This window comes from Pomacea canaliculata, linkage group LG12 (genome assembly GCF_003073045.1).
Source record: "Pomacea canaliculata isolate SZHN2017 linkage group LG12, ASM307304v1, whole genome shotgun sequence".
Taxonomy (NCBI): domain Eukaryota; kingdom Metazoa; phylum Mollusca; class Gastropoda; order Architaenioglossa; family Ampullariidae; genus Pomacea; species Pomacea canaliculata.
This window is the reverse complement of record NC_037601.1, coordinates 9,824,275-9,838,890: the sequence shown is the minus strand read 5'-3', so window position 1 is coordinate 9,838,890 and position 14,616 is coordinate 9,824,275. Positions and strand designations below refer to the sequence as shown.

The window sequence follows — 14,616 nt, the reverse complement described above, 5'->3', positions numbered from 1 at the left end:
GGTAGGTCACGCTGCTCACCTACAAGGTAAGGGAAAGCTGCTGTCCACAGGAAAGAGAGACAGGCAGGTGGCGGTGGTGGTGGTGAAGAATAATGAGTAAACAAACAGGTAACAGTGGACAACACAATGTCAAACTGTTGTTTTCTTTATATTAACAGTAAAACATTGGTGTCATCCTTACATTCCCTTACAATATTTCTGTTAGGATTGTTACAGATGGTCAACATGTATGAATGTATTGTGATTTTTCAAGCTGTAAGGGTTATGTTATAAAGTTATGTTTAGTGAACATATCACGTGATGTGAGCTTCTGGTGTCAAAGTGGTGTCGTCTACCTGTGCCGACGATACACACACCCATCAGCATCTAGTACAACAGGTGGTTGTGACCATCACCCCATACACACACACTCTGTATCTCTCTCACACACACACACACATTCTCTAACACACACACTCTATTACATACACTCTCTAACACTCTCTATCACACACACACTCTCTAACACACACACTGGCTGTGTCGGAACTATCTGCTTTAGTGTTTGTCAAATTTGAAATGTCAAAGAATAGAAATAGAAATTTGCATCCCTTGTGTCGACTTGTCCCGCTTGCTGTGCATTGTACATATTTTTTCCAACATCGAACGACTTGAATGCTTTCTACACCAGGCTCCAGTTCGTGCCTTGCTTGTCAGTAAATGTTTTGTGGCAGTCAGGGATTCTTTGTACTTCAAATAATTTTTATTTGTCACATTTGAAAACTATTTTCTCTTTCTTCTTTGACAACTTCGTGTAATGATGTCGTTGACTTTGTTTTCACATCCTTTTCATTTTGCTGCATCATAGTGAAATCTTTGTGAAGTGTCCTGTACTTTGTAAATACTTGTTTCAGTCTTGCAATCATTTCAGCAGTTCTTTATAAATAACGCTTCACTGAAGTCCACCACAGACACCAGGAGTGCGCCATGTTGGAAAATAAAGAAGAAAATTACATAATTTGTTGTAAAATAAATTGTATTGCGCCTGAAAGTAATCGCTGATGAATGAAACAGGAATTATTGCAATAAGTAGTATGCTTACGTACCATCATCAGTCGCAGTTTACCTCTGGCTGTACCCGTGGAAGACAAACCTTGCTAATCTTCAGGAAGATACGACTGAGAGAACTGTTCCAAAATACCGACTACATCACGTGACTCGTGTTACCTCCCTGGCGACCTCCCTCATACCTCCAGGAGCCATTTTGGCAAAAGTAGAGGGCGGTGCAAGTTTGTCTACTTGGCAACGTGTTGTCGAAGACGATCCTTTAGAGCTCATTGGAGGGAAGCCGATGGTGAGGTGGGTAGAAGGCACCACCATTTATCTTACCGCGATAAATGGCAACCAACTTCTGTTTGCCCCCTGTCATGCATGCAGGTCACATGATGGAACTGAATTTACGTGAGAGAGAGAGAGAGCGCGCGCGCGCGAGCGAGAGAGAAGGAGTTGTGAGTGAAGAAGAAAGAAACAAATTATATGCAATACACTGATTTTAAGTTTGTCCTAAATTCGTCCATAAAAGTTCATTTTACGACTGTTTAGTTGTGGCGGATTAGGCTTAAGATTCGCAGACTCCATTCCAGCTCAAAAACAGTCGTCACGAAAAACATGCAAATTTTTGGTCAGAAGCTAATGACTCAGAAGACCAGTCATGGTCACAATCTGACAGTAGAACAAACCAGTCATGGTCACAATCTGACAGTAGAACAAACCAGTCATGGTCACAATCTGACAGTAGAACAGACCAGTCATGGTCACAATCTGACAGTAGAACAGACCAGTCATGGTCACAATGAAGACCAGACACCATGAGCTGGAGTCAAACCTTCGTTTGACAGAATTGCTAGAGGGTGAGGCAGTCAAGACAGACCTCAGACTTCATCACTGTACACTGTACAACAAGGAGAAGATAACTCAGTTCCCAGTCTGTCTCAAGCATTACCTACACCATTCTCTCCCCTGGAGAGACCGGATGTAGAGGTCCTAACAGTTTTCGTGTGAGCGCCACCTCGTGAGTGAATTATCGTAATGCAGTTGTCTAACCCTGACTGGCGAGACGACGCTGCTAATGATGACTCGGGAACTTCTTGGCGCTCTCCTGTGAGAAAGGCACGAAATACCTGGTGTAACTCCCGGCAGGAGGCGCCACTGGTGTAATAAAACACACCATCAAGTAAACGAATGTTTTAAGTTAAAAATTCTCACTTTGAATCTCACACGTTGGCAAAGTGAAATCCTTGTTCCCACGAGCTCTGGAGGTTGACGGAGGAGTTGATTGCCTGAAGTGAAGTGAGGTGCAGGCGGGGACCACAGGAAGTTGGGGGAGGGGAGGGCGCGTAAAGGGAGAGAAACTGGTGACTGTGTGTTCGTGGGTTACTTCCCTTAGAACAACATTGCTTCAGTTCCCTCAGAACAGGTTTGAGTTTCAAGTTAAACATTGGGCTCTGAGGGGTTAACATTAGATGAAATTTCGCTCGGACTCAGTGTGAGTGGAATGTACACAATTCCAGTAACCGGTCCCCGAGTGATTCTCTCTTTTCCTTCTCATTCAAGTTGATGCTGGGGGTTGGGGGAGAAAACTGCCCAGTAGTCACAGTCCAGTCCCATGGCACTGAAACCTTAGCCGGTTTGGTGACGCAGACTACTTCCTCCAGGTGCCTAGACCGTACAGGTGAGGCAGAGAGAGAGAGATGAACACAGAGAGATGAACACCGCCCTCGCATAAAAGCTGGCCTTCAGTGGGGTCTGTACCACCTCCCTGCCCGTAAGACCCTAATTCAGCCCCTGATACTATGATGTGTGAGTGTACACATGTCAGAGAAATGCTCAGATGACAGATATAGAGCGTGACATGTCAGAAATGTATAGCATGCTGGGGTGTGACATGTCACATACTATACAGCACACTGTAGCGTGACATTTACAGTGTAAAGGGTGACGACACTAGACGAGAAGCAAGGACCACTTCAAGGGGAGCTAATTCTGCGTGAAAAGTTATGCAAATGAAGCTTTTTGCTCAGCCACACACATTAAGGCCGCTGTTTACTCTACCAGTTTGTTCAACACGAGGCTAAATTGGTTCGCAGGCGGCATTCAATTAGCCAAGCCTCGGCAAAGTTGTTTTCTCTAACGAGGAAACAGTGGTTCTTAGGGTTTCTTTCTCTCCCTCGCTCCCGACCGGCTTCTCTCTCTCTTCTTCCTTTCCTCCTCCTTTCAACCCCATTGCTTTTCATTCTTTCCTGCGCTTCATTCACTCACTCATTTATCCATTATCTGTTGCAATGTTGCAGGTGACTGTCCGACAAGACTACTGACGGACCTACGAGTGCTCAAGACAAGAACTGGTTCAGTCAGGGAGCAGATGGACATAATTTAACTTGTTTTCTAAGATTTATTATGCTAACTCCATGAGGTCATTCACTGAACAGAGATAACAGGATTTTCTGAAAATCTCTACATGCTGTCTATTATTGTTGCTGTCAATAGTAGAATATTTAAACCTTCACGTCTGCTGTAGAGGTCTCACTATCACACTAAAACTTTTACAATTGTTTCCCTAATTTCTGATGAGCTGTTCCCTGAAGTTTTGCAATCACACGGCAACTGTGGACGGCTATTTGTCATCTGTAGATCTTCAAAATAATCTTCTCTGACACCATCCAGCCCAGAACAGCAACGGTTGCCGATTTAAAAAAAAAATCCTGCTGTCTTTCCAGATGTATGCAGCTGATGTCTCATAAAAACCCAGGCTGACTCATTACTCATTAGTGGCTCTGCAAGGCGCGCAACTCTTCAAGAGAAGGAGGGACGGTTGACTGGGAAGGGAGTCCCTCCTACAGATACCCGGACTTCTACCCTGGCGCTAGACGCTTGTTGAAGAGAACACGAACGTGAGAATTTCGCCGTTTTCGGGATAAAACTCGTCCAAATCTGAAAGTTTAGAAAATATATGAGTTTTCCTCCATTTTTAGTATCGTGTGTACAGGTTATTATACACAAGAACTTCTTTAACACTGATCTTGGGCGCACTTATACAGCTTCGAGTATTACTGTTCATACCCGGGTGAACGAGTATTTACTCTGATAATCACCTCTTCTTGTCTTTAACATGTTCTCTAACAATACTATCTTTCTTGCTGTATGAAACTCTTTCTCTTATTGACAACATGCGGACTTTGTTATTGTATGAAAGCCGTGATTGTAAGAATACTCACTCTCTCTAACAAGACTGCCTCTTTTGTCAAACAAGGTCCAGATGGCCTGAATGTCGTTTCTGACTCCGTAGATGGAAGACAGGTGGTCCCCGAATCCAGGGAATTCCGTCGTTTCAAATCTGTCACATGACACAGTTAAACTTAAGACCTGGTTGTGTCCACATCAACCACTTACCACGAGGTACCATAAACCAAGGTTTGTGATCTGTACTCACGATTGTTCTCTACGCTCAATACTCAACAGGTGCAACGAAGCAAAGATGGAAATGAAAGGACTGGTGTTCTAGAAATTAAGACTTGAGTGGAATAAATATGCACAACAATTGAAGACTATGAAGTATTACCAGGTTTTACTGTATTACTGAGTGTATAAAGGGAAGTACCAGACGACAATCAAACCTAAATTTGGGGTCCATTCCTGCAGCAATGAGCAACACGTGGCGGAGTGGTTGTCTCTGAACTCGTAAAGTCACACTCTCGTAGAACTGTGGCGCCCTCACATCATTCTTGATGTCTATGGTAACGTTGACAACGGCGGTGTAGCATCTGCCGCTCTCTGGGACAGAGTTAGATGACCAGCTGGATGATGGAGACCCTGAAACAGATGGTCTTTGGTCAGTATAGCTGACAAGCAATGTGAGTGATTGTGTCATAGCTGTTGGTGTACTGGTTATGATGGTTATTGGTAGATTATGGCAAGGCTTACTTTACTTCTGAACATTCTTAGAATAGTTTTAGAGAGTGAAAGGTGCCAGTCATTGTTCTTTCAACAGAACCGATCAGGAAGGCAGTGATACCTTCTCACCTGACACAAGATACCTACTCACCTGACACAAGAAACCTTCTCACCTGACACAAGAGGCCGGTTTCCGCACTGTACGTTGCTGGGGAAGTCGCAGACGAGTTTCAGTTGGTTGAACAGCAAGTCCCGGGTGCAGTGCAGCTGTCGTGCGGCGCCCTGCAAGCACAGCAAGTACCCGCGACAGTCAGACGCGTCCGCCACGAGGCCGTTGTTGATGTTGCAGCGGCTGTCAGGAGGACCCACGCGACCTGCAGAGAGAGACGATGTCTGGGAGAGACCTGAGGGACAAGAAGACAAAAATGTTGATCATAAGTTGTACACCAACCTCTCAGCTTGGATACATCACAAGTCAGTTAGTCCAATACTTATGTAACAAGCAGACGTTGACCACCAGCAAGTTGTCGTTTCACGTGTTGCAAAAATGTTATTTGAGACTAAAATACTTTTATCTGAACTAAACAGTAATCAACTGTCATGACCAAAAGATCTGTTCCACTTCCAACCAGGAGATCATAGACTGTCGTGACCAAAACAAATGTTACAATAAACAGATCATCGTCACGACCAAGACACCATCGACAACCAAAAGATAATTAGCTGCCTTGTGATGAAGTCCTATCAAGTGTTTATAAACACGGTGAATCCAGTAATATGGCTGTTTGGTTAATTAGCATATCTACAGCCCGCCTTTCACCAGCATCCGTTTGACTCAACATCCAAACATCCGCCAGAATACTCACCTTTTGAAGGTAGGGCTGAAATGCACGAACGAACGCGCATACACGCAATAGACACGTATACACAAACATGCACACACACAAACATGCACACACACACACAAACATGCACACACACACACAAACATGCACACACACCAACACACACAGAGTGGAGGAAATCGGAGTACAGTGTCCCCTCGTTTATCGCGGGGGATAGGTGCTATGATCAGTCGCGATAAAGGAATTTCCGCGAAATAGGGACATACATGCAATAATAATATATACATGTAAAACAATATCATGTGAGTGTAAGTAATATATTAATCATGGTATTAATACAATACAATAACAAATTAGTGTAAAAAAATTATAACTGTACTCAGAGAAACAAAAAAGTGATGCGAACTGGCTGCGAGATGGGAGATAACAATCATGGCTCGTCGCTTACGCAGAGCAATGGATTTCTGTCACACAATTATTTCTTTCTTTCTATCTACAAAATAACCATGGTATTTTAATAGAAATACTAATACAGCTACATTTTTCGTCTTTTTCCTGTTGAAATATCTATGGTCTTTTGTAGAACGATAATTCCTAGCACGGAAGTAGTGATCGATACTTCGCTCAAAAAAACCCGCGAAGTAGTGAATCCGCGATATATGAACCGCGAAGTAGCGAGGAACGCTGTACCGGAGAAAACCAAGGACGGTCTCTGTCGTATATTTTTATTTATTTGCTGAGTAGAAAAGGTAGAAATGTTCTGTAAAAACAGACTCTACAAATGTGGTTTAGCAAAAGTGTGTAAAACCGAAATGCAATCATGGAATGAAGGCTGGCGACATGTGTTGACACTCAATGAAATTATTAATTAGTGCGCAGATCGCTGGGTTGTACACCAAGACACTCAACTACGATTACAGAAGGCAGAAAAATCAGTGCCTGTAGTTTAATTACGAATTTGAAAGAGAGAAACAAAGCTTTTTTGAGAACAAGGAATCATGAACGAAGCCCATAAGAAAATAAATGCTACAAAAAAAAAAGAGAAGTAAATAAATAAGTAGTTTAAAAAGTTCCAGTCTAATGTTGTTAATATAAGAAAGCTGAAGAGTCAAGATCCCAAAATTTTCTGGAGAAATATTAGTGGTCGAAGCTTGGAGAGAAGACAAACCACTGCACAGACTTCATGAGAGGCTTTTCTAGAACACTTTCATGATGAGTCTGGAAATAATGAGGAGACTCTTCGTTAATGGATGAGCCATGGGAACCGTTTACGAAAAATGAAATTAAAAATGTGGTTAGCAACTTGAAATGTAACCAAGCCTATGGCTATGACTGAACTAATCTTTAAAGTAGTAAGATGTGTGATAAATTATTCAATTTTACACTCCGATCTGGAAAACTCCCAAAGTTTCGGGCAGTTGGTAAAATTCAGCCAGTTGATAAACAAGAAGCTGTTCAAGATGACCTAAGGATATACACGTATAAAGATTCTCAGGTGCTTCGCAAAAACTGTTCACCATCGTAATTAACAATAGAATTGTTCAAGTTTCTGATGAACACCTCGTGACTGGGGTGAGCACGCTGGTTGCAGACGATTCACTGAACTGTCCCCCCCGTTGTCACTCTTCATTGTAAAACTGATTTTTCTGGCGTAAAAGACAGCGGGTAGTCTGATCGTCTGTCGATGATGGGAAGACATTTGATAAAGCTAACAGGACTTCAGTGGCAAACACTTCTTGATTGTGGTTGATGAGGTAGAGTTCTCGATATTATAAAGGATATGAGGGTGACTTTTCCCTTGTGTCAGTTAGTCCGACACGGCGATGTTTGTCACTGTGTACTTAGCGACCTACAAGGCTGAGACCACATGGAAGGTTTGACAACTCCACGAGAATTGCTGAGAACAACTTATAAAATGTCTTTGAAGATGTTACGCTAACAACGGTCTGACTGTTACACACTTATAATACTGTGATATGTGCTGTAACTTCACAAGTGTTTCAAGAAGCACTATATGCTGTGTAACATTGTAATTGTTGGAGAATATAAACACCCTAACAAAACGAAAGTAGTTGTTTTTCCAGAGGCAAGATCAGGAATGAGGTAAAAAATAAAGGTCATCCCCTAACCTTTTCAGGTCGTTGGCGAAGGAAGTGTTAGAGACCTCATTTTTCTCGGGGCCAGCTCCCTCCCTGCCTTACCTTACCCAACCCTCTATGGCAGCGGTACTCAACCTTTTACTTGTGACGCCCCCCTAACGAACAAAGGTACGTCCACGCGCCCCCTTAGCCAGCAATATAAGCTAGTTTCAATAATACCAGTATAAGAAACTTTAAAAAATGACCACCTTCGCGCCCCCCTTGTAAGCACTTCGCGCGCCCCCCCCCCCCCAGGGGGGCGCGCCCCACATGTTGAGAACCTCTGCTCTATGGAATCAGATACCATTCCCGCCAGCTGGGGTGACTGGGGGAAAGTTTGCTGCGCTAATCAGGCATTGAACCAGCGCGCTCTCAGTTCAGACACCAGCAATCTAATCTCTCGGCTATCCTTTTTCCTATAAATGTATATAGTCCTATGTGTATGTGTGCTGGTCAAAAATTGAAGATTAAATTTGGCTTTCAATACCTAGGTGTTTATTTTAATGATGCACAGAAGAAACTATCTGACAAAGCTGTTAAAGCTACGCTTGCAGCTGTGAGAAGCTGTCAAAAATTAATGTTACCACGTGAACGGAAAATCGAGTTATTTGATTGAATGATTGTCACTGTTCTTTCACATAGTCGTGAAGTGAGATACCTATAGCCAGCTTAGATGTGTGTGTATGTATATAGTATCGGTTTTAGATTGTTGAGCTTTATATACTATATAGTATAAGACTCCAAAGTCCACCAGTTGTCAGATAATGTACTCCGATGACCATCTGTTGCTCAGGTGCTATAACATATTCATGTGCTATAGTATAACCATCCTTCGGCCCTCAGTGTACATTCATTAGCATACCACGTCTTGGATGGAGGGCGACTGGCAATTATACAAAGAACGGATCTTTAAGGGAAGCTAATTTGCAAGTCCAACCAGTGACAAGAGGGTCTGGCGTCCACAGTTACTGGGATGAGGTGGGAGAGAAAATGCACGACCCCAGGACTTGCTGACACCTCCGTCTGTCTGTACGACTGAGTGAGGGAGTGAGTGAACGAGCGAAATATTCAGCGTGTTTGTGAGTGTGTTCGTGTGTGTGTGCGCGGCACTTTGCTGCTCTAAAGCCTAACCATTATGTACGCATGCAGTGTTGCATGTTACTCTTCTACAGTCTCCCAGCCTTTAAGCAAATTTCTATTCACCTTGAAACTCTACTTGTTCTCCACAACCACGTGACCAGCTTCGTACATCAGGCTCGTTGTGTTATTGTAGATCGTAGTTGAAGCACGTCTTTAAACTAATCTTTCAGTAAGCAGTGAGAAATGCTGGTGGTCAGTGGACTCACACAGGACCTCAGGGTGAGGAATTTCACGGTTTGAAGGAAAAAGATGAAGAGCTTCATTACAAGAGATTTGCAAGACTTAATGAAGAACTTAATCTCCCTTTCTTTCTCTCTCTCTGTCACACACACAGTGCCGCGTCCTCCTTGGTCTAATATTCGCACTGCTCCCCTCACAGCTCAACTGTCAATTATCTCTCGTCGGACGACATTTTTACAAATGTGATTGCGTGCGTTAGCGTGCACGCGTGTGTGCGTGTTTGCATACATCTATTAGTTTCTATGTGTTACTGAGCACTTGCGTGTGCGCGCATGCGCCCGCGTGTGTGTGTTTGTGGTCAGTACAGAAGCTGTTCAATGTCCACAGTATCACAACAGGCATTGCTAGCACTCTGTGAGTGTACGAGGAAGAGCTGCACGTGCAGGTTACGCCTCGACCGGACCTGAGGACACAGACCATCGACTCGCAATGCAACTCACAAATTTTAGTTCTGCTCACCACATCATCCACGGTAAGTGCAACAGTCGTTCAATGTCTGCAAGGTGTGGTCGAGATGACTCACCATTGCTGGAACTCGTGACATCACGATGTTTTGCGGCGCCCTGAGGCTGATGGTGAGAATCTTGATGGAGCATAAACACTAGTTTAGCTGGCAACAAAGCGGGCAAGTCGGGACTGGCTTCTCTACAGACTCCAAACCCTACCCTACACCTAACCTAACCCAGCCATCAACAGAGTTTTTCAGTCAGCGCAATTTCATTGAGATATTGGTGGGGCTTATTGTTTTGTCGGGGAGACAATATCTGTAAATAGTCTTACAGCTCTCTGATAATGTCAGCATCAACATAATGGATTCCAAACCAGTACTGTGAAACCTGCTGTCGTCGGGAATGTGAAATTTCTGAGTAAATGTCTTGCGCTTGTGTGTATGTATATGTATGTTTGTCTGCGTGTCTGTGAGTGTGTTCAAACGATCCATACAGCTTACCTGACAACTGGCCTGAAGATATGCTCCACAAAACGCCTGTCAGAAGACTCCGGAAGATGACGACTGAAAACTGACAGCCAGACATCGTCCATCCCATCGCTAGTTTCTTGTCCTTCCGAGCCGCGTGGACAGGACAGACTCTTCCCTTACGAACCCCCTTGACCCACCTTAATGAGCTCTCTGATTCTCCTCTTCCTCCTGTACAAACCTTCTGGTCGGACTCAACAAGCAGGTCGTGTTCTAGGGATGCTCCCGCTGCCTCCTCACATCTGCCATGAACTGCCGGCGCCGGCCGATGTCTTCTGGATATCAACCCACCTCGGACGTCGATTGGTTTGTGTGTGTGTACGTTCCGCACAGTTCAATGAAAGCCTCGAGTTGGTTCGATGAAAGGTTTTCACTCAGTCCAAATTTTTCTGAGAGGTTGGTGTTTCAGGGCGTTTTCTACACTTCTGTGACAGCCAGTGGTAGGTGAGTAGACGCCCTGTAGAATAAGAATAGGCACTTAAATATTGAACGTCCACACAAGCACGCGCTGCACTGCCATCGCTCAGAGCGAGGCTGCTCCTGGCAAGACGCACCCTCCTATGAGGCGGCCATACTTGCCAGGCTAAATATTTAACTAGGAAATTCCAGATACACTGTATATGCAAACAGTCAACAATGAAGCATAGAGAGAGATTTGAAGATTTGTCAGACAAGGAAGACCTCAACCACCTCTCTCGATCAGGCCAATCCTGTTTTCACAAAGACACAGATACTTTGAACATTGCCGCTGCGTCTGCTGGTGCGTGCATGCACTTGGGCGTATGAAGGCGTGCGTGTGTGCGTGAGGGCTGGGAGCCTGATTGAGGGGGGCACAGGGCACGGTAACCGCATGACCCACGTGTAACCATACTCAGCAAGTCTATGGAGAGAAAAGAGAATTACTTACATCGCATCGGTATTACTGGCCCTTGTGTTCGCTTTCTACTTACCCTTCCCTACTTCCTACTTGTTTATACATTTACTTTAGGGGCACAAAGGGTATACTGAACCTGCGCTTCAGCAGCTACTAGGAACGCGACACGTCAATTGACACATGCTCTTCTGTTGACGTCATGGGAGTTTGACGCTCTTGTCGTCAGGATTGACGTCATGGGAGTTTGACGCTCTTATCTTCAGGATTGACGTCATCAGAGTTTGACGCTCTTATCTTCAGGATTGACGTCATCAGAGTTTGACGCTGTCATCTCCAGGATTTGACTTTGTGAACGTGTGGAGAATTCTGATTGGCGGATAAATGGACGAGACACTCTTTGTTAACGTATTTTTTCCAATATAAAAGTATTTTTCAGCAAAAGATCTATTGACCTGATGAAGTTGAGGAGGAGGTCACGCCACCCTGAATTAATTGTGCACTTAGCACTTCCCTTCCACGTTCATCAACACATAGCTACACTTGGACCTCAAAAAGGCGGGCATACATCCCGGGTTCTCGTCGCATCGAAACTTTAATAAAAATTACCAAAAGTAAAAGTAAACGTTTAGGTCGAGTTTGCCTGGCGTAACAGTTTGCAATGAACCAAACAGACGAAAGCCGATATTCCGCGTCCGCTTGTAATCAAATGTCAATAACAGTGTCAAATACACAAAAATGTCGTTGTTTTAATTAAAGCAGATTCTCGAGAACAAGTATATATATATATAAGAGACAGATGATTAGAGATAACAGTATGTTGATGTATAAGTTCTTAGCGACTGGTAAATTAACCATTTATTTAAATCCCCCGGAATTCTGAGGGTCTTAATCTCCTCGCAATTTGTTTACGTTAAACACTGGCACACAAACACACACGTGCGTGCACACAGATTTATATCTTGCCCCTTTAAGCGTTAAAATCAATGGAAGTGGAAGAAGGAGGCGAGACAGGGTGTGTCGAGCACGTCATGTTGCAGCAAAAGAGTGGCGCCAAACAGTCATCCCCGCACCATGTTGCTTCTCTTGATTAGCAGGTCAACATCATCAGCCGGTATCCTTCTCTTCTCTTTTGTAGGGATCACGATGGGCCTCAGGAAAACAAACAATGCATAGGAGCCATTACTGCGCACGGATAGAAGACGTCAGCACGCACGACCCCTGACCCCAGACGTTGCACGTCACTCCATCGTCTGAGGGCGGTGGTCAGCAACGTCCAGTTATGTGTCACTTCAAGCAGACTGTAACATGACACGGACATGACATTCTCTCAGACACGAAGGTAAGAAATAGCCGAGTAATCAAACCTGCTCACCACTGCATCAAGGACTGGGAGGAGTCGATGACATCCCAAGCCAGTGAATCAGTTTATATGACGACACTCGGGTGGTCAATGATAGTCGGGTGGCGATGCTGGAGTAGTCGTAATCTTACTCCTCACCTTGGTGTCCACTGTCAGCTGGCTGTCCTGCGGTCCGCGGGGAGGAGTGAGTCTGATGTCCTTCTGTCTCCGGCAGTTACAGCACACACATCACCGTGACCTACATCGACAAGGTTAGGGCCTGCGCCTTTCATCTTCTTCATCCACTCCGGGTGCTCACCCCTTGTATTTACAGGCTCGATCTCGCGAGTACAGTCACACACAGGCTGTGAGGTAGGCTGTTAGAGACCGATACTGTACAGACATACAGACATACAGACATACAGACAGACAGGTAAGGTGTTACAAGCGAGACAGATACTGTACAGACACACAGGCTGTGAGGTAGACTGTTAGAGACAGACACTGTACATACTTGCTGTAAGATAGGGTGTTGGAGACAGATACTATACAGATACACATGCTCTGAGGTAGATTCTGTGGAATGAAGATGTTTTCGAGGTTAGTAGACAGCCTTGTCCATTGCACTCAGGTCTCAAGAGACTGACCAAGATGTAAGTGAAAATGAATCTCAAGTAAAATGGAACGGCATAGAGTTATTAAGATATGTATAGTCACTGAATTATGGTGATGTAGAGATGGAGAGCAGTATGTATTGTGCTGTTTAGGTCAGAATGTTAAAATATGGCAATATATTATATGGGGAACTATGGTCAATATGGTGACAAACGCCTAAACAACATTCCCACATTGAGCCTAGGCCCTACACCCACCTAGTCCGCTTGCGCACCCAGTCAGCATCTTGGGTTGAGGGTGAGACTTGCGATTTCCACCCTGTAGTAGTGACAAGCAAGTGTTGTGCGTGTGTGTGTGCGAGTGTGAGAGCGTGGGCGCCCCATGCATGCGTGCTTGCAATTTGAAGGCGCCAGCCCCTCCAAGTGACCGCACGAGGACTTGTCGCGAGTAGTGTGTGCTCCGGGCGAACGCACGAAAAGGTGTCGGCGAGCCCTCACGTGCCACGGTGTGTGCCCCGCGCAAACATTTACCTGGCAGGTGTCGCTAGAGAGGGTGCTGCGGGACGTGCCGTCGAGAAACACGACAGGGGCGAGGGAGGAGCATAATAAGATCGACACTTGAGACACTTGACACTTGAGAAAAAGGGAAGGGTGTATATTATAGGCGGGGGTGAGGATAATTTAGGTCAGTATATATTATAGGTGAGCCAATAATTTAGTTACGTGTGTGTTATAGGTGGGGCAATAATTTAGCTAAGTGTTCGTTATAGATGGGAGCGACGATAATTTAGGTCTGTTGATGAACACGAGTACAGGCTTGCTGTACCATTGTCTACCTTAAGAGCGCGTGTGGAGCTTAAATTCGCTCCGCATGTTTAGACCATAAGGAGACGTTGGGTCAGGGTGAGACATCAGGGTTTGTTACACTGGCAGGATGCTCATCCAGCTCTTTGTTTCAAGAGAATATAAATCAAACTGCTGCTCTCTCAGAGTGCCACGTGCGCGGAAAACTGCCTACCAGAGATCCTTCGTGCCAGCAGCCATCCCCATCCTAAATAAAAGGCACAATTTAAGGACTCGCAGGCCTATTATGACCTTTTTCGGAGAAATTACATCATCTAGTTCAGGAAACTTTCCAGCAAAGCCACAATTAAACGTTCATGGTTCACTTTCATCACCACTCACATGTTTGAAAGATAGACATTGCCTCATTGGTCGTCGATAAGATATAAGATCTTATCCGGAGATGACAGACTATAAGCCATTGAATGCAAGCTCGATATCTTGTTTGTGTGAGAGGGTACAATTAAGTGTGCGTGCGTGTTTAATGTCGTTATATATGGGTGTGTATGTTTTTATACATACACATTATGTTATGTTCACATGTATAAATTATTTTGTGAGCAAAAGAACAATTTCTATCATAGATTATGCCTGGTACAGACAATAAAGATTGATAGAACTGCAACTGTATAAACATAGAAGGCATGTGTACGTATAAAACATTGTAGCTCTAGAATG

General features: G+C 44.4%; 1 protein-coding gene across 3 annotated transcripts; it reads right to left on the bottom strand.

Annotated features, from left to right (window-relative positions):
- Positions 1–3,410: 3,410 nt before the first annotated feature.
- LOC112577238 lies at positions 3,411–12,756 on the bottom strand. Of its 3 annotated transcripts, none has more exons than XM_025260270.1 (6): positions 12,515–12,756; positions 10,242–10,725; positions 5,103–5,333; positions 4,653–4,848; positions 4,254–4,372; positions 3,411–3,969 (listed from the first exon to the last, which is right to left on the bottom strand). In XM_025260270.1, exons 2-6 carry the CDS (start codon positions 10,336–10,338, stop codon positions 3,902–3,904), a joined length of 711 nt encoding a protein of 236 aa, XP_025116055.1. In that variant the 5' UTR covers positions 10,339–10,725; positions 12,515–12,756; the 3' UTR covers positions 3,411–3,901. The 3 variants fall into 3 exon arrangements, with proteins under 3 accessions (XP_025116055.1, XP_025116057.1, XP_025116056.1); XM_025260272.1 differs by lacking the exon at positions 12,515–12,756 and adding an exon at positions 11,279–11,310; XM_025260271.1 differs by lacking the exon at positions 12,515–12,756 and adding an exon at positions 11,176–11,260.
- Between the last annotated feature and the right edge of the window lie 1,860 nt (positions 12,757–14,616).

Excerpts from the sequence above, each read along its gene's own strand:
- LOC112577238 (XM_025260270.1), bottom strand. The coding sequence starts at position 10,338 with ATGGGATGGACGATGTCTGGCTGTCAGTTTTCAGTCGTCATCTTCCGG. Across the intron at positions 4,849-5,102 it reads AAACCGGCCTCTTGTGTCAG|GGTCTCCATCATCCAGCTGG; the intron begins GTGAGAAGGTTT and ends CATCTGTTTCAG. Across the intron at positions 4,373-4,652 it reads GGAATGGACCCCAAATTTAG|ATTTGAAACGACGGAATTCC; the intron begins GTTTGATTGTCG and ends GTCATGTGACAG.